Source organism: Pimephales promelas, chromosome 13, assembly GCF_988280905.1.
Source record: "Pimephales promelas chromosome 13, fPimPro1.hap1.1, whole genome shotgun sequence".
Lineage (NCBI taxonomy): Eukaryota > Metazoa > Chordata > Actinopteri > Cypriniformes > Leuciscidae > Pimephales > Pimephales promelas.
In genome coordinates this window covers 21007641-21026111 of record NC_142781.1, presented here as the reverse complement: position 1 = coordinate 21026111, position 18471 = coordinate 21007641, and the positions used below count along the sequence as shown (strand labels likewise).

General features: G+C 35.6%; 2 protein-coding genes across 4 annotated transcripts; one reads left to right on the top strand and one right to left on the bottom strand.

The window, feature by feature from the left end:
* Positions 1-659: 659 nt before the first annotated feature.
* On the top strand, positions 660-11924 carry capn3b (calpain 3b). Its single transcript, XM_039692197.2, has 21 exons — positions 660-1019; positions 2143-2212; positions 4072-4190; positions 4300-4433; positions 4584-4752; positions 6011-6094; positions 6216-6379; positions 6510-6670; positions 7157-7314; positions 7440-7451; positions 7744-7952; positions 8515-8548; positions 9182-9211; positions 9663-9731; positions 9812-9869; positions 9948-10012; positions 10806-10874; positions 10975-11053; positions 11133-11249; positions 11370-11428; positions 11546-11924. Exons 1-21 carry the CDS (start codon positions 741-743, stop codon positions 11570-11572), a joined length of 2166 nt encoding a protein of 721 aa, XP_039548131.1. The 5' UTR covers positions 660-740; the 3' UTR covers positions 11573-11924.
* On the bottom strand, positions 11904-18381 carry znf106b (zinc finger protein 106b). Of its 3 annotated transcripts, none has more exons than XM_039692198.2 (13): positions 18060-18381; positions 17765-17873; positions 17102-17163; positions 16821-17018; positions 16615-16672; positions 16248-16309; positions 15674-15871; positions 14743-15342; positions 14283-14535; positions 14150-14204; positions 13720-13868; positions 12957-13017; positions 11904-12820 (listed from the first exon to the last, which is right to left on the bottom strand). In XM_039692198.2, the coding sequence occupies exons 2-13, from the start codon at positions 17855-17857 to the stop codon at positions 12777-12779; spliced, it is 1833 nt and encodes a 610-aa protein (XP_039548132.2). In that variant the 5' UTR covers positions 17858-17873; positions 18060-18381; the 3' UTR covers positions 11904-12776. The 3 variants fall into 3 exon arrangements, with proteins under 3 accessions (XP_039548132.2, XP_088974742.1, XP_039548133.2); XM_089118616.1 differs by having other exon boundaries at positions 18084-18381; XM_039692199.2 differs by having other exon boundaries at positions 18244-18381.
* Between the last annotated feature and the right edge of the window lie 90 nt (positions 18382-18471).

Sequence of the window (18471 nt, the reverse complement as noted above, 5' to 3'; positions counted from 1 at the left end):
CGGATGTATGTACAGAGAAAAGGCCTCAAAATACATTTTAACTGTCTGTAACTTTTAACTCACGATATTTATTTATTTATTTATTTATTTCATCCACTCTCCAAAGTACTTATCCTTGGTGGTAGTCGAGGGTTATTTATAAATATAAATGAATTATGTCTGAATATATCAAATTTAGAAGTGTATTGGAAGTAAATATAAGTTTAAGTAGGCTAAGTAAAAATATCTGTGAAGGAAAATAGATCTAGAAATTCCTAGAAAATAGAAAATAGGTGTTCATCTGTAAATATTTGAAGAAATATGAATTTGGATGTTTTGTGTTACAATGTTCCAGGGTTTTAATTTTCAAATCTTTGACTGGACCTCTGTTATTCCCATTATCAGCATTGGAAATGTCTGAGGTCACCAGCTGGGAATCATGCCCCCATTAGACAGGCAGAAAGAGAGAAACCATCACGTCCCTGTAGGAGGCCTATAAATAGAGTTAGCTTCTAAGAGGAACGGGGAAATGTTGGGTGGGTGTAAAGTGTGGAAGCATAATGTGAGCATGTGCGGAACCGGTGTGAAACTTTGCCTTAACGTAACGTGTTTATTTGTGTACATGGACAGGGGAGTGACTCCTCCAGAATATAAAGGCACTGAAGAGTGAAATAAGCTGAGAAAACTGAGCCACCTCAGATTCTGATACTAAGCTTTATATTCAATCATCGCACTTTTGGCATCTGTCTTTAAACATCAACATGGCAGAAGAACAGAAGTTTTCAGTAACATCTGTCCAGCTGACTGAAGCTGCTCCACAGACTGTGGACAGGTTTACTGCCCCTGGAAATATTTATTCAGCCATTCTGAGCCGTAATGAGGCTGTTAAAGATGCCAGGCGGCTAAAGGAATTTCAGGAGCTCAAAGACAAATATGTACGCAAAAAAGTCATCTTCGAAGATCCCCTGTTCCCGGCCCAGGACTCCTCTCTCTTTTACAGTGAAAAATTCCCACTAAAGCTTGAATGGAAGCGGCCATCGGTGAGTGGCTTACCGTAAGGTGGCAGTGTGCATGAGATCAGCTGCATTGCGCATGTCTAGGATAGAGATGTTGTTTTGTTAATAAAATTTCTGCATTTCCAGATATGTTTTTTTTTGCAACATTTTCAATTTTACTTTTTTAATTTGTTTTACATTTTTTTTTAATTAATTAGCATTTTTCTATTTTTGCATATATTATTTTATTCAAATTATTTTATTTTTACCTTTGGTTTGTGAGCTGCTTAAATAAGTAGGGATTTCCTAAATTACAATCTCCATTAACTTCCTCCACCTGCCTATAATACCTTCATAAAATGAATGCTGACTATTGCAGTAGGCCTAATTTTTCAGTTGGTTTTACTGAACAAAAGCCGTTACATTTGTTTTCAGTCTCCATCTGGATAGACTGGGGCATGAGATACAATATTTCTTGCAGGCATGCCATGAGAATGTGGCAGTGCTCCTGTAGTGTGTGTTCTCAACCAGCTGACTTTCCAATGCTTCATAAAGCAGAGCTCTGATAATAGACTTGTATCAGTGGGTTTGATTTATGTAAAGTTTATATAACATAATAATGTTTTTTAGAGTGTAGACAGATTATGTGTTTCTTGCTAAAATTTGGAAAGAAACAGATCATTGAGAAGTGCATCTGCTAGAGTCTTCACTGGATATATGTTCTCATGTTACTTATAAAAACGTAACTGATTTGATTGATGCATGACATACATTTTACTAGTTTTGCCTGATGATACTGCTTCAGAGAATCAGGTTACTGAACAAGGTCTTTGCTACAGTAAGTCGTTAAAACAATTTTGGAAGGTTGCCTCAAAAAGACAATCATGCCGATTCAGACTGACACTTTTAAAAATAAAGAGTATGTGTCTCCCTGGACTTTCATACTGTTCATTATCCTGCCTTGATGTCCCTGTGCCTTGAAGCGAAGATCCTGTAAGCAAACTTTATGACCAGGACAGCTGCTGTATTTCTGTGGTGGTGCTAAAATCTTCACATATATAGCCAGATCTTTTGTGAAGCCAGCAGAGCTCTAACAATGCAACTATAATATTAATAATAAAAAATATATATATTATAATAACTGTAAGTTTCTCTCTTCCCGAAACAGGAAATTTGTAGCAATCCACAATTCATTCTTGGGGGAGCCAACAGGACAGACATCTGCCAAGGAGACCTGGGTACGGAAGTGTCAATATATGACATTCTAATATAAAAATATCATGAAATACATACTATCTGGGGATTCACCAATATTAAAATTCAGAAGGATGCCGATAAGCAGATAATTATTTGTCATGGCTGATAACTGATAAACGGCGGGCAATATTAAATATTAAAATTAATCTATAAATAATAAAAAAAATGCTATGTGAATTTGGGCATCACAACATTATGTAGCCTGCCTTTTGAAAACACATTTCAAAACTGGCTAAAGATTACATTTAGCAGTGTTAGTAAATTAGTAAACAATTCATTAAAATCGACTACAGATACTATAATATCAGCTGATAACCAAAATAGTACCAATGTATATTGTATTACCTGTTCTCCTGCCCTGACGATCAGGGTCAAAAGTCAATGAGGTTCAGATGTCTAAAATACACAAACAAACTGTATCTGGCTGTTATTAAAAAGGGAGACACCGTGATGGAGGCAAAGAGCTAAAGTGGTCTGTGTTTGAGAAGAAGACCCTGTCCCAAATGGCACACATGTGCACTTGTGGTCTTTTAGACATTGAGCAGGGTTCCTGAAATCCAGTCCTGGTAAACCAAAATGTCTGAAGAGCTTATGTAGCTTAATGAGTGCAATGAAGACAATGAGTGCAAAAAAAATAGTTGCACAGGGTGTAAAAATCCGTATCCTCTTTGGATGTAAGGAAAATGTTACTCATAAAAACATAAAGCCAGGCACTCAAGAATTGGAACTTAATTAGCTTGTTCAGGTGTGTGAGTGTTTGATCAGGGTTGGAACTAAACTCTGCAGGGCAGTGCCAGTGGCCCTATAGACAGGGTAGGGACTCCATTTGTCATTTTTGGTTTAAAAGGGGTGTTTGCAAACGCCCCTTTGCACCTTCGATGAGCCCGCGAGCTCCGCAGCAGACTTCTACTAAAGCGACATTATGTCACAAAAATGAAAGAGCCCACTGAAACCTAAAATGACAAACAGGACACTCTAGTGGACTTAAAGGACAGAGAGCATGCGGCGCCCATTGTAAGTCCACAAGACATCAAATGAACATGAAGTGTGCCATTTGGGACTGGGCCTTAGGATTCCATTTGGGACAGGGCCAGAAACTCGGGGTTTGCGATCCTAATTTTAATGAGATCAAAAGTTGCACAATTCCTGTTCAAAGCGTGGCAGAGTCACCAAAGATAGCCTCTGCTTGTGGCCTGCATATGGAAATGCCGCCCATTTCCTCACCTCTCAACGTATCCAAACACTGTTGAAAAATAGATTGGTTGCGTGACACAGAAGGCTTGAAGAAATTAACAAAGTGTCCGCTGCGGTATCCATGTTGCGGTGCTGTATTCCACAGAGGCATCCCGTGAATGCTTGAGGCGCATAGAGCAAAGGCGTTCATTTCTGCACCTGTACAGTGTACAGTTTCATACACGCAAAGGTTTTGCAGTGCAGTTTTTGTTCAAACTTAAATCCTTTGAATTTTCCATGAGCAATAGCGCATTATTTAATTAATTTTCTTTCCTTTCTTTTTTTGGTCTGCAGAACAAAAAAAGGTGAAGCCACTGTTTTTAAAACAATGAAAGTGAATGAGCAAATGACAATGACAAAAAAGTGGTCTATAAGACTAATGCATCATTATATTACAAGCATAAAATATTTTCTATATTGTAAAATATCGAACCAAAATTAAATAGTAAATGAAACAATGTGGCTAAATATCCCGATAGCTTGAGATGTCCTGAGATGTGATTCTACAACTAGCATTTTTTTCAAATTGATAAATGCACAGCATATATCACATATTTTTTAATATAATATTTTAGTGGGTTTTAGATTGATCCATTAACACCTGCAGGAGACTGCTGGCTGCTGGCTGCTATAGCTTGCCTGACCCTGAATGATATAGTCCTGAAGAGGGTGGTTCCCCATGACCAGAGCTTCACTGAAAACTATGCTGGCATTTTTCATTTCCAGGTATGGGTATCAACATTGGACCGTTCTGTATAGTTTCTGGTATATTGACATCTCTGATGAATAAGGCACAAGCTCAAATATTTAAAACACCCTTTCTTTATTCTTCTAGTTCTGGCGCTATGGTGAGTGGGTGGATGTGATTGTGGATGATCGACTTCCCACATACAAAAACCAGTTGGTGTTCACCAGGTCTGGACAGAAGAATGAATTTTGGAGTGCTCTTCTGGAGAAGGCATATGCAAAGTAAGTAAAAAAATCTTAATTTATTGATTTTCTTTTTCATCAGAAAGTAACACAATAATATTTTGCCATGATGATATATAAGCTCTTCTAAATATCCTTTTCTTCTGTCAAAAATGCTGAATGTGTTGGTTTGACTTCTGTTTCCCGCAGGTTACATGGCTCTTATGAAGCTTTAAAGGGAGGCAACTCACTCGAGGCCATGGAGGACTTCACTGGAGGAGTAACTGAGTTATATGAGATTACAGAGGCCCCGAAGGAGTTGTACAACATCATGAGGAAGGCTCTGAAGAGAGGGTCCCTCATGGGCTGTGCCATAGATGTAGGCTTCCTTCTATTCCAAACGTATTAGATGCTGTTAGGGTTAAAAAAAAATAGCTGATACAGTAAATATAGCTGACATTTCTTTGTTTGTGCTGTCTAAAATGTACTAACTATTAAGCTTATTGTACACACTCCACTGATGCCGAACGGACCGGTTACTAGTATACTACTCTTACTACTTTTACCATATCTTTCTATGGCGGAAATAGTAGTTGAATGCTAATGCAGTTCTGAATTCCACATGAGTTTGCGCATCTCAGGTGAGACAGTAGTAAAGTGTCCACTACTGTTTTATGACCTTGAATTTTTAACATACTGTTTAATAAGTATGTGATTTCTGATGAAGCCACTATCTTTATGAGTGAGTCACTGAATCATTCATTCAACAATTCATTTAAATACAATGATTCATGTTGCATTCAGGAACTAAACTTTATGGTATATTCGTAAATGTAAACTATTTTCGTTGACAGATATACACAACGGAATTGTTTCTATTATTGAACTATTTCACACAATCACAATCATATTGCTGGTTTTATATTAAAGGGGCGATGAACTGAGAAATCTAATTTTCCTTGAGCTTTTGACATCTAAGAGGTCATCATATTATAAGAATATTCTGTAAGTTTCAGAACTGAAAACGCTTTAAAACTGAAAACGATTAAAAAAACGGTGCTGTGGCGTCTATATTGGATCCGACAGGAATGGTGCAACACACAGACTCTGTGTCGAACATGTACGGGCGAATCAGTCCGGTTGCCATTTTACAACATTGGACGTTTTCAAAACAAATTTCCCCCACGTGCACTGACGAGTTAGTTGAAACTCATTATAATATGCAAAACTGTTATCCACTCAGCAGTGGGCATTTACTTCCAAGTCACACTTAAAACGTTTAAGACGCACTTAAAAACCAAGCGTTTTTGAGCTAGGCTCAAAACTAGGGTTGAAAATAGCCTATTACTTATTCATTTTGATGTTTTTGAATGTAAAAACCAAGTGAACGTCATACGTTGACCTAAGACAACAATATAATAAAATTGGGACAATTAAAAAGCCCGTTCATGACCCCTTTAATAATGAAAGTATATGTGACAAGCAGTTTTATTAGACTGTGACAAGCCACAGAGCACTGGTCCCACAGCTATCGGCTCCGCCCTGCTTGTCGCAGTATAACAAAACATTTTAATAAAAATTGCTGTATTCTGTGGCATAAACGGACCGTTTCATTATATTTTGTTTCTCCTGCACAGAATTTGGTCCCAACTGCTCAAAGGACTAAAACTCCATCTGGACTCGTGAGAGGCCATGCGTATTCAGTCACTGGAGTTGAACATGTGGGTTTGTCATGTTAGCTACTTGAGTATTTATATCTGTCACATCCTAATACATGACATTGCATATGTACAGTTGGTGCAGCAACATATTTCAATTCAATAGCTAAAACCTCATTCACAGGGTAAACGTAAGGATGGTAAAGACCTATTGATTCGTCTGGTTCGTGTTCGAGACCCCTGGGGAGTTGCCCCCCCTCCCGCCTGTAAGTCCAATGACTGGGCTGCACTAGCCACATCTGAGCAAGACAAGGAGAGACTCCGGCCTACAGAGCAAGGGGAGTTCTGGTTAGTACCTTCACAGCTTCATGAGACCATTAGGCTTCCAGAAAGTCTCAAACAGTATCATGAGAATATTTAACACTCATTAATGGAAACCGGTCTCTTTTATAAGTTTGCTTATTTGTCCTCATGCAAGGATGGGCTTTGAGGAGTTTCAGAAAAACTTCACCAAACTGGAGATCTGTAATCTGACCCCAGACACACTAGAGGACGACTGTATGTTAAAGTGGAGTGTGTACATACATGAGGGCCGATGGGTGAAAGGCTGCTCTGCCGGAGGCTGCAGAAACTTTCCCGGTATACAGTATAACCATTGTAACCTCATTTGCAATCATGATTAAACAACTAAGATGGTTTTAACAGCCACTTACATGAACAATATTGCTATTGCTGATGAATAATAGCCTAGTTTTTATTATTAGTCAGGGATGCTTACATTTTTATGTTATAAATTACATAATGGTAACATTGTAAATGCCTTTTCTGTCACTTGTTGTTAATTTAAGGCATCTTTGCTGAATAAAAGAGTCAATTTCTTTCAAAAAAACAATCTTACTGAAAAAGTTGAAATTTACACTTATATATGCACACATATTATCTGTTGAGCATTAAAACTGTGATTGGGTTTTCCATGAAAATTGTGTTTCGTATTTAAGCCTTTTTCTTACAGTTAAAACAAGTTTTCAAACTATAACAAATATAATTGTAAAAACTGACTTTTTTAGCATGTCAAAACCTCCCTACATCACTAATAAAAACATATTTCTGTCTATTTTGTTACAGACACATACTGGACAAACCCTCAGTTCCGACTGGTTCTTGTGGACGCAGACGCTAAAGAGAAGACCTGTACTGTGGTGGTGGCACTAATGCAGAAGGGCAGAAGAATACAGCGCTGCGCAGGTGCCAACCTACACAACATTGGGTTTGCCATATATGAGGTGCGCTCAAACAAGTACTCGGTATTAATAGGAACATTTCAGCATGGTACATGTAATCAGTGTGGATGGCTAAACAGTATATGTATTAGTAGTTTAATAATCATTTTATCCATTGTCTTTTACAGGTTCCTAAGGAGGTATGACTATATCATGAAGAGACCGCACTGATGATATTATATCATGATGTAATTGTTCATAGAAAACCTGTAAATTGAAAGTGATTTCAAGATCTGGAAAACACATGAAAATTCTAAAAAGAATTTATAGATTTAATTTTAGCTTAAATCTGGAAATAATAATGAACAACTAGATTATTAGTTTAAAACAACCCTACATTTTCCATATTCCACAAAATATTTAAGCGTAAGACACCCTATTATTTCTCAAATTGTAAAAAAAAAAATGTTCTATCTGCTATCTTCATTTTAGATGAAGGGTAGCCAACAACAGCTGCAAAAGGATTTCTTCCTTTATAATGCTTCCATAGCTCGCAGCAAGTCTTATGTCAACATACGTGAGGTGACGGAGCGTTTCTGCCTGAAACCGGGCGAGTATGTCATCATTCCATCCACCTTTGATCCCCACAAGGAGAGCGAGTTTCTGCTCAGAGTCTTCTCTGAGAACAAGAGCACCTCAGAGTGAGTCCTAACACTGAATTTCTGTCTGATTATGAATGTCAAATCAGTTTTCATTATAATAGCATTAACTAATATGTTAATTTATATTATCGTGATGTTGTCATAAACATTATATAGGCTTATATATCATTTTTTATATTATCATTATAGAAACATTTCTTATTATTATCAGTTCAAAACAGCTGATTCTTAATATTTTTGTAGAAACCATCAAACACTCCAAGAATAGTAACATTAAATGTTGCTTTTGATTAATTTAATGCATCCTTGCTGAATAAAAGCATTCAATTCTTTCACAAAAAACATACTTACCCCTAAAACGCATTCTTCACATATTCATATACTATATATTCATATAGTAATGTCTATGCAGTACTTATCTGTTAAGCATTAAAGTCTGTTACTGACTTTTCAATGATTTTTTTTTTCATATTTAAAAACAATGAATTCAATTTCATATTTAAGCCCTTTACTTAGAGACCGTTACTTCTTTTTTTTAAAGAACCTTTTGACCTGTAAATGCTCCTGTGCATTTGGCTGACAGCTGCATATTTTCTCTCAGGGTTATAGATGCAGAGATCGAGTCAGAGCCTGTGGTGAGTCAACACCTGTCTCTGTCTGTCATGTTCTGTGGCAGCTCATAATAGCTGTGTCCCAATTCAGAGGCTGCACCCTTCAAGGGACAGAACTCAAAGGCCACGCCTACAAAAGCAATGAAGCGTTGTTAAATGAGACGTCCTACGGAGGATTGTTCCTGCCGCCAAGCAACTGACAGCACAGCTGCCATTGACAAACAGCAGTAAACTTTCTGAAAACAAAACAGAGTTTTCAACCTGTCTAAATATGTTCACCATGGTTTATTACTGTACGTAATAAAGAGTATAAACTAAAATATGTTAGTATTAGATTTGAGTAATTTGAAACCCAATATTTATATATAAAAGTGTAATCCAGCAATTTCTCTCAAAAAAACTCTGTTGTCATGCATTTCGAGAGGAACCTTCGAATTGGGACAGCCTTCGGCCTTAGAAGGATAAAGCCTCTGAATTGGGACGCGGCTCACATTTTATCCTGCCTCTCTACTTGTCCAAATCAATGAATCACTATGTCAAGTGTTAGTACAAGCACCAAACAAAATGAAGTAAATCTAATATTTAGAAGCCTTTTCACTTCAACACCAAAGAGACTAAAAAGCATGTTTATATCATTTCACTTTCTTATGTCAACAGACGGTTGATGGTGTCAAGAAGAAAATCAAGGTAAATATGGAAATGAGATTGAGATGTTCCATAAATTTCCTTCCTTTTCTGTGCAGTATTCTTTGTCAGCCCACGTCAGATGATAAAAAGGATGAGAAAGATGGGGAAAACGCTCAGTTAATTAGTTGCACTGCTGCAGACAGACGTCTTCAGTTGTGGTTCAGTAATGACTAACAGCATGAAAACAGCATGCAAAGGTACAATATGTCAAATATGACTTGTGCCAGTTTTTTTAAACAGTCTTGGAGAATGATTTTTTTTTTTATCTGAGTTCTAAGACCATTTATTAAATAGATTAAATACTATATACATTCAATACTATACTATATAAATACTATATATTTATTGGCACAATATTTAAACTATTTAAAGGCACACTCATACACATTTAATGTATGCTCACTAATTTGGTATGTTGTACGTTCAGTATTTCTATATTTTTAATGTTCAGCCACTTGAGGAGGAGGAGACTGAAGAGGAAAAACAGTTCAGAGCCATCTTTCAGCAGATAGCTGGAGACGTAAGAGCAAAAATGCATGTTTTGAAATTTATATTTACTTCACACTATAATTGTGACTGAATCATGTTCGCTCCTTGCAGGACATGCAGATTAATGCCAATGAACTCAGGACGGTCCTTAATAGAGCGATTGCCAGACGTGAGCGAAACTAATGATCTAATATACTGTATGTCTCTGTCTGTAGGGTAATTATTATCTTTTCCTTCCTTTCCTCAGATAAAGAGCTAAAAACAGAGGGTTTCAGTCTGGAGAGCTGCAGAAGTATGATTGCACTCATGGATGTATCCTTCATTAGGTTTGCAGTGCATTTTGGGCAAATAATCTGTGTATAAATATGCACCTTGTGCAAAGTTGCTGATACATTGTTGCTCAGTGAGAAATTTTGCAGATGAAATCTAGTCAGTCTACCGTGATCGTGAGTGTGCCAAAAACGTTCCCCATGCAGATTGTCACTCATGTTCAGACTGGCACTGCAAAAAAAAAAAAATCTGGTAAATTTATAAAAAAAATAAAATAAAAAAAAAACGCTGGCATATGTGGTTGCCAGAAATTTACCATAAAAAAATAAGTTAGCAACATTTTAGGTTTTACAGACTTAACTTAAATTTACAGTCTTAACTTAAATTTACAGTAAAAAAAACACATTTCATTATCTGAAATGTGACCTATTTAAGTACTAATATCTGTTTTGAACCATTGTAGTACACTGACAATTACCTACCTTTAGCTTTTTACTTTTGCCAACTGCATTTTACACTTCAAAATTCATAAAAGTTGTGTTCATCTGTGAAAATTCTCTTGATGGACAAAACATGTAGGTGTCAAAATTTGTTGATCACAGAACTTGTTTTTGTGATAATCCAAAAGCCCGTAGAAAAATCTTTTTGGGTTTTTGTCATAGACAGTTGTCCAGGCAACCAGTGTGATGCTAACTGCCAGTTGGTCATACCCTTTCTTTTACTGTCAATGGTCATACCTGCACTACTCTATGGTGCCCCCTTGTGTCCTGGACTTGTCCCAAATAGTTGTTATTTCAAGTTGTCATCTTAACCACAACACCTTGATGACTGACAGACTGATGGAACAGGCCACCTAAACCTGCAAGAGTTCAAACACTTATGGAATAAAATTAAACAGTGGAAGGTATGCCATAATTTTCACCTTTAAAAAGCACGTCAAATCATGTTCTTTTGTACTACACTATATTACAACATATGTTAAAGTCTCTCTACACTATTTTCAGCTGGTGTTCACACGTTTCGACACAGACAAATCCAGTACAATCAGCAGTTTTGAGATGAGGAACGCTCTTACTGAAGCAGGTTGGGCAGTCGGTTGTCTTTTTTAACTTCTCATTTAATGATATAAAAATGTATAATAAGATATTTCACTGTACCTAAGGTTTTCAACTCAACAATCAGCTGTATGACATTATTTGCATGCGATATGCCAACGAACACATGGAGCTGGATTTCGACAGCTACATTAGCTGTTTAGTGCGACTCGAGGCAATGTTCAGTAAGTGTACATGCGATGACTTTTTTTTTCTATTATTTTTCTAAAGCACCTTGAAGTTCATACTTTGCCACCAGGATTTTAAGGTGCAGCTGTTGGATAATAAAAATGATTTATCTACAGGGACATTTAGAGCCTTTGACAAGGATGGAGATGGTCTTATCAAGCTCAATGTTTTTGAGGTGAGCTTAATCTCTGTATATTGAATATTAACAGGATTAAGACAGGAGAGTTTTAATCATATTTGCACTGCTATGGTTCACTCTAACAAGTTCCTGTTTTCTATATTATATACACAGTGGCTTCAACTGACCATGTATGCCTAAAGACATAAACACAGATACAGAAGGCCACCTGGTGACACTTTCAACCAACATTACAGAAAGATCTGCATTGGCATCAATTATACTGTACACCATTTTGTTTTGTTTTTTGTTTTTCAGCCAGTGCTGGTCTAGAACAAACTGGATTAATCATGAAAGCCCATTTTAGATCTTGTTAAACAATTATTTAGTAGACAATCCCTTTCAGATGACATTTTGTTGTCATTCATATTAAATGTATTAAGCTGTCATGCCATAGATTACACACATTTGAACCCACCCTTGTAAAATGTGTGTGCTACTGTGCAACTGTAAATAATTCAACTAAATAAAGTACTTTGCACTGTTTTAATCCACTTGTTGTCAGCCATGATTTGCAGAGAATAAACAAACAACACAAAATAGTACAACGATTGTGCGTTCATGACTGCAAACAATGGATAAACACATGGTTAACCTTGAGGATGAACAAACTTCTGCTGGAGCAGCAAGAACACAAATGATAGAAACAACAAAATATTTTCAACATTTTAAAATATTATTCAGATTCCAGTAAGGAAAATAACTACAAAACCTTCCAGAGTGAGTCTGAATGAATATCCTAATATGTTGTCTTGTAAGTAATATTATTTGAACTGATAAATCCATATTACTACACTATTTATTGTATTAGGCAGTGAATGTCCATATTCTACTGACGCTATTATGAAAATAATTTTAATATACCTGAATCTTCAGATCGTAGTCTGTGACATCTCCTTTCATGTCCTTGTAGCTTGACAAAGTCCCTCACACAATCTCGACTAAAAAGAAATTATTGATTTTTCCAAATTGTAGGTGACCTTTTTTAAACAATTTTACATTTCAAGATAGAAATGACATTTTTTTTCATGCCAGAATCAGATTTAAAAAAAAAAAAAAAAAACTATTGCTTTTTTTCTTTAGAATTAATCTGCACTGATCTGATCAAATTAGAGCATAATCCAATGTGAACTGCAATAAAACAATTATTAAACTGCATTAAAGTCTGTTACAATGATGCAGTCTGTGCTCTCAGAAGAGATGCATGCTCACAGAGGTTATTTGTGTTCACTGAGAGTTAAATCCAGAATCAGATAAACCTGGGAATAAGTCCTATGGTGCAGCTGCTCCGTGAGGCTCCCTGGGATGGCTGTGAGGGATCCTTCCTCAGAGGTTCACGCAGCTGTCAGGAGTCATTTAGCTCCACCTGCTGGTCTGAATGAGTGGGATCTGACAAAACATTATTACATATGTTATTATATTAATCTTAAATTTGAAACAAACAAAAAACTAATTTCTTAAGTAGGAATACTTAGTCCATGAGTTGAATTGATAAAAATATATGAGATGATAAAGTAGTTCTTACTCTTCATATCCTGCAGAATCTTTATGCGCTTCGTCCTGAGCGAGGCCATCTCTGAGGTGACCTGACAACAGAAGAATTGATATTGTGTGTGTATATATATATATATATATATATACACACATACAAGGATTTTGGCTGTTTATTATTACTTAGAAATAAATATTAATGCATTATTCTGCTTCACTATATTCTACATCCCTTAATCCTACCCAATACAACTACCTCACAAACTATTAATAAGCAGTAAATAGGAGATTATTGAAGTTATTGGTTAATGGTGAGAATTGGATCTTAATCTAAAGTATCAACACATAATAATAAAATATGTTGTATAATAAACAATAAACAAACAAATATAAATATATAGAATTGTTATTGTGCCAATTACAGTATAATTAAATTGCAATAAATTATGCAGCATTTCTTATAAATGATTTATCCGTTTAATAAATGCATATACCCAAGTAATCTTTAATCAAAATAACTTCCCTTCCTCTTGCAACTACGTTTCATCTCATCTCTTTACTGATGAAGTGTTTACGGCGTGAGGACGGGACAACCTGTCACTCACATGAGATCCCAGCAATAGAAAACCATAAATAATCCAATCAATTCCTAATGAACAAAATCAAATCCCATCTTTCATTTTTTTTTCTTAAAAAAAAAAAAAAAAAACAATCTAAAAAGAAATTGTAGACTTCTAAAATATTAAAGGGTGAAAACTAAAGAGCTTGCGATGGTGATTAATGGAGCTGCCACGTACCTGTTGTTTAACAGCTAGAAGACGCTGAACTTCATTGTAAGCGCTCTGCATGGTAGAGTACGCCAGGAACAACTCGTCACCTACATCCTCCAAAGAGCTGGTCAACTTATCTTCTATTGAAGACAGCTTCAACAACTTCTTCACGTTCCCTAAGAATCATATACACACACAGATAAACTTTATGACACGTACAAGCATATAACTTGTCAATTAGATTGAGACACTAATTGAATTATTAATTACAGCTGATTGAGGTTAAACATCTGGCAAATAACTCATGACTAAATTTTAAAATGACATTTGACCTAATAAAAAAAACACTCAAATTTGCATTTCCTTGCATTAATAAATAATAATAATAATACTACCAAAAATATATATTTTTAAATAATAAATGTTAATCAAAGCTACAATAAAATTGAATACTCACTTTTTCTAGATGTTTTGTCATTTATCCTGGGATTCAGATTGTTATGTGAAATGTCCTTTAAAAAAATACATAAATAAATATTAACAAGCATTTCTATAGATTTCTTGTTACAACTTCACTCAAACTCTCATACTTGATTTTTTTTCTTGTTTTTCTGGATGTTGAAGGAGTTGGTTTCAAAGCTGTTCTCCATTGATGTTTCTCCCTGTTCTGCGTCACACGCATTTGATTTCTTTTTCTTAACATGCACAGTCTGATGCCCAACATTTTCAACAACCTCTACTGCCTGGCAGTCATTTCCTGAAGTCTGGCTTTCAAACGTTTCATTCAGTGAATATCCAGATGGAAGAGAATCAACATGTGGCTCTTGCCCATTCATACCTTGTCTAAGAAAAAAAGAGATGTTAAGGAAATCACAGTTTAAATGTCAGAGACAACAGATATTCATCTAAGAATCCAAAGGTTTTTAAGTCAGAAACATGCTTGTGGATCAAATTTTATGAAACATATGTGATTTTTTAAAAATGTTAACACTAAAGAGAATATGAAAGAATGAGTCTCAAAGCAAAAAGTAAATTTCATGATTTATTTACCTGGTTGTGCCCTGTTTATTACTCTGTAATGCTGCTTTGTTAACTTTCCTCATAGACTTCTTGGAACAACTGCGTTTTTGTAGTGGAGGTTTGGGAATGACAGCTTCATTCTTGGTCGTTGCCTTCTGTGCTGAAAAAGTTACTTTTGTTGCTGTCAAGTTGGGTTTGATGGCCTCCATCCTGCTTTGGACCAGTCCAGGGGCACAAGTAGGCCGAGCAGATGTACCAGATGTATCTTCAATTTCTGGAGTCGGTGTGCCATGAGCAGACATTTCTTGAGGAAGATTATCAGATGGGTTCTCAAGACGAGGCTTTTTCACAGGTGGCTCGTTTGATCTGTCCATATCAAGTATGCTCTCTTGTCTCTGTTTAGGCAGGTTTTGGTTAAGCTGGAAAGATGCTGGGAAGTCATTTTGATTTTCCCAAGAGACGCAGAGACGGCATGATTGTGGCAACTGGCCATTTGTGAACTCCTCATTGCCTACGACGGGTTTTGTTAAATTTCCAATTTCACTTGTGTTTTTTTTCGATTTCAGCAACTGTGCCTTCTTCCATTTTGCTTGTTTCCACTTCTTTGTTTTCTCTCTCTTTTTCTCTTGCCTTACAATAAAGACAACAAGCAGCACTGATTGTCAAGGGACCATTCACACAGAACACAATCTTGTGTTTAAAATAAAAATTGTCTTATTTGTACACACAGCAGAACTTATGAAACGATTCACACCACATGAATCACACACATAAATAAGATCTTAACCTTGAAAATTGTAACAAAAGCAGCAAGGTGGGATGCAAAACACTTGTGCCTTAGACTATTGATAGAAAAAAATCTTAAAGGTCATTCGGTAATGTTCCACACTGTTCAGTCACTCAGCCATCATTCATTCAAAACACACAATTACACACATAACGTTTGAGCTGGAAAGCTTACATTTGTTGATTTCTTTGGTAACAAAGGGCTCTAAGCTCATCATCAATTTCAGCACTGTAGTCCACTGTTTGTCCATCTGCTGTCATCTTTTGGAGTTCAAACAGCATGTATTTGTGATAAAGAGTGTTAATATGCACCTTAAACTGTGCAATTCCTGTTTTAGTCATGTCACAAGCCCAACACTTATGAACTTGTGGACTGTAGGAAGAAGAGCATACATTTATTTCACTTTTTTATTATTAATAGTTTAATATTAAAATTCTTTCATAATACAGAACAACTAATGTCACACTGGTGCCTTTCACACAGAACACATTTTTCCATTCCACTGTGCTTTTCCAAAAAAAAACACACGCTAGGCTAGACAGATGTGTTTGACCGTTGCGCTCACGTCTTGTGTCTTTGCACATGACATGGCATTCTAAAAACACAATGCTCAAGTTTAAAATAAGTAACGACCGTATGGCTTTCCCCCATTCCACTGTCCACGTCATGCGTTTTTTTCAAAGCAAAAACACGTTTTGTGTGAATCAGCCCAAAAAGATGTATCAATCAATGTGTTTTAATCCCATACCTGCCCTTCAGTTGCTCAATTGCCTGATGGTGGACAATACTGTGCATATGTGCATCCAAATCCTGTGATAGCAAAGATGAAGGTAATTATAAAAAGACATACATAATGTGCTTACAGCATAAAAAATGACCATAAAACATTCAATTTGGGAATGAAAAAGCCAATGATTTAATTAAATCATCAGACAAAAACACAGTTCTGTCATTACATCTAATTATTTACTTTCTAATAATTTTTTCTTTTCTTTTCTGTAATGTCTTTAATTCAATGAAAAATGTTTAAGCTGATTATTTTAGCCTTTATCTATAAGGTTGTCACTCTCAAAGGAAAGACAGGGTATTAAAAAAAGTAACAGAAAGTTTCTAACCTGTATAGGGAAAATATGACAGCAGACAAAACAAGTCTCCGTACATTTTTGTATCTTCCTAAATGGATGAAAATAACTTTTACATCTTTGATCCATATTAATATTGAAAAAGTAAGAGGCCAGTTTATTTTAAAAGGCAATTTATCAACCATTTTTTAATTCAAGAACTTGTATTATACAGTTGAATGTATATGATGTAAACTTACGTTTTTCTCTCTATTTGAAGGGCTAAAAACTCCTCTTCAGTCAGATCAATATTGTAGTTCATATATCTTTGTTCTTTTTTTCTTCTGTTTTGGAGTTTGTACAGACTGTATGTGTGTTTCTGGGTGGCAATATGCTCTTTGTACAGCTCTAGTCCCAGCACGGACACATCACATGCCAAACACTTATGCAACTGTTCACTGCAATATCAAAAGTGCATTATTTTTATTTATTTTTTTATACCTGAGAAGGACTTTATAATCAGTTCTCTGTAATTCCATACCTGCCCTTGAGATGCTCAACTGCCTCATGGTGGACATAAGAATGCATATGGGTGTCCAAATTCTGTAAAAAAAAGGAAGTAATAGCTATACCCAATCTTTTACTAATAAGGCCAAAGAAGTAACATTTTAAATCTTGAATGCCATTTGTCCATCCAATTGCTTTTTACATGAGATTTAATTGGGAGAACAATTCATATTGATTTTGTGAGAGAGAAACTGAAACAATAGAAAATATATATTCTTGTATATTAATTTTGGCTTTCACTTCAAATATTTGGAACACCCTTTGAATGTGATCTCAATTAAAATCGGAATGTTTTTTGAATGATAAGTAGAATTATTGATAAATAACCTTATTGTTTTAGGTAAACACTTTATCCACAAATGTTTTAAAAATAATCTTTAAATATTTAAAGATTAAACCACATTTTCAACAGATGGAAGAATTATTTTAAGCTGTTTGCAAAATCTCATGACTGGATGATGGACAGAAATGCCCTGAAACGTCTTACAGCTTTTTCTATCACTACTAAATTAAGATATCACACTTCTTTTTGTGTGTTTTGTACATTTAAAAAAACAACAAATCACAATAATAAATAAATCATCAAATAAAATCAACTATTTTATTTGTGAAATTGTAAACAAACGAACAGACCAACCGTATCTCCGTACTGTTTGCCGCAGATCAAACATTTTGTGTACACCGGTATCAAGGTTTTCTCGGACTTTTTCCTCTTCTTTCTGGATTTCATGGCTGCCTGTTATTTACTGTAGTAAACGAAAAAAAAAACGTAAATATGCTACAGTAGTAATTGTGAGAACAACGGCAAGCAAAATGTTTTGAGGTGGAGTTAGAACATTTAAATAATTCTAGACATTCAGATTTACGTTCAGTTAACGTTAGAAGACTCTTGTCGTGAATGGCAACGTTATTGTGTCACCATATAGACGTACCAATTATAGCCTATATTAATCTACCCAAAACTGATTTTTTTAGTAGTTGTTGTCAGTATGCCGCGTTATCCATCCACGTGCTTGCTAATCAGAACATGTAAAACATTGTTGCCAGATATCGCAAAACAAACGAAACGAGTTGAAACGAGCCTAGGCGACTTTCCTAAACACAATTAGCTATCACCTGTTTTTGAGATTTGATGGACTATCTGTATGAATGAAATAGGACTAAAAAACACAACTCGCTAATTTTCATTTTATACATTTATCGGTGCCTATATATTTCACTGGACGGACATGATGGCCACACTGCTGTAAGGATTTACAGTCTAAACAATCAGGGTGCTCCCCCTAGTGTAGTGGTTCAGTAGGAATTATATATTTAATTCCTACTAAAAAGCAATAAACTGAC

Coding starts and splice junctions, on each gene's coding strand:
- capn3b (XM_039692197.2), top strand. CDS start 741: ATGGCAGAAGAACAGAAGTTTTCAGTAACATCTGTCCAGCTGACTGAA. Junction 6,095..6,215: donor CAGTCACTGGAGTTGAACAT/GTGGGTTTGTCA, acceptor CCTCATTCACAG/GGTAAACGTAAGGATGGTAA. Junction 6,380..6,509: donor ACAGAGCAAGGGGAGTTCTG/GTTAGTACCTTC, acceptor TCCTCATGCAAG/GATGGGCTTTGAGGAGTTTC.
- znf106b (XM_039692198.2), bottom strand. CDS start 17,857: ATGAAATCCAGAAAGAAGAGGAAAAAGTCCGAGAAAACCTTGATACCG. Junction 14,536..14,742: donor AATAAACAGGGCACAACCAG/GTAAATAAATCA, acceptor TTTTTTTCTTAG/ACAAGGTATGAATGGGCAAG. Junction 14,205..14,282: donor AAAACAAGAAAAAAAATCAA/GTATGAGAGTTT, acceptor ATTTTTTTAAAG/GACATTTCACATAACAATCT.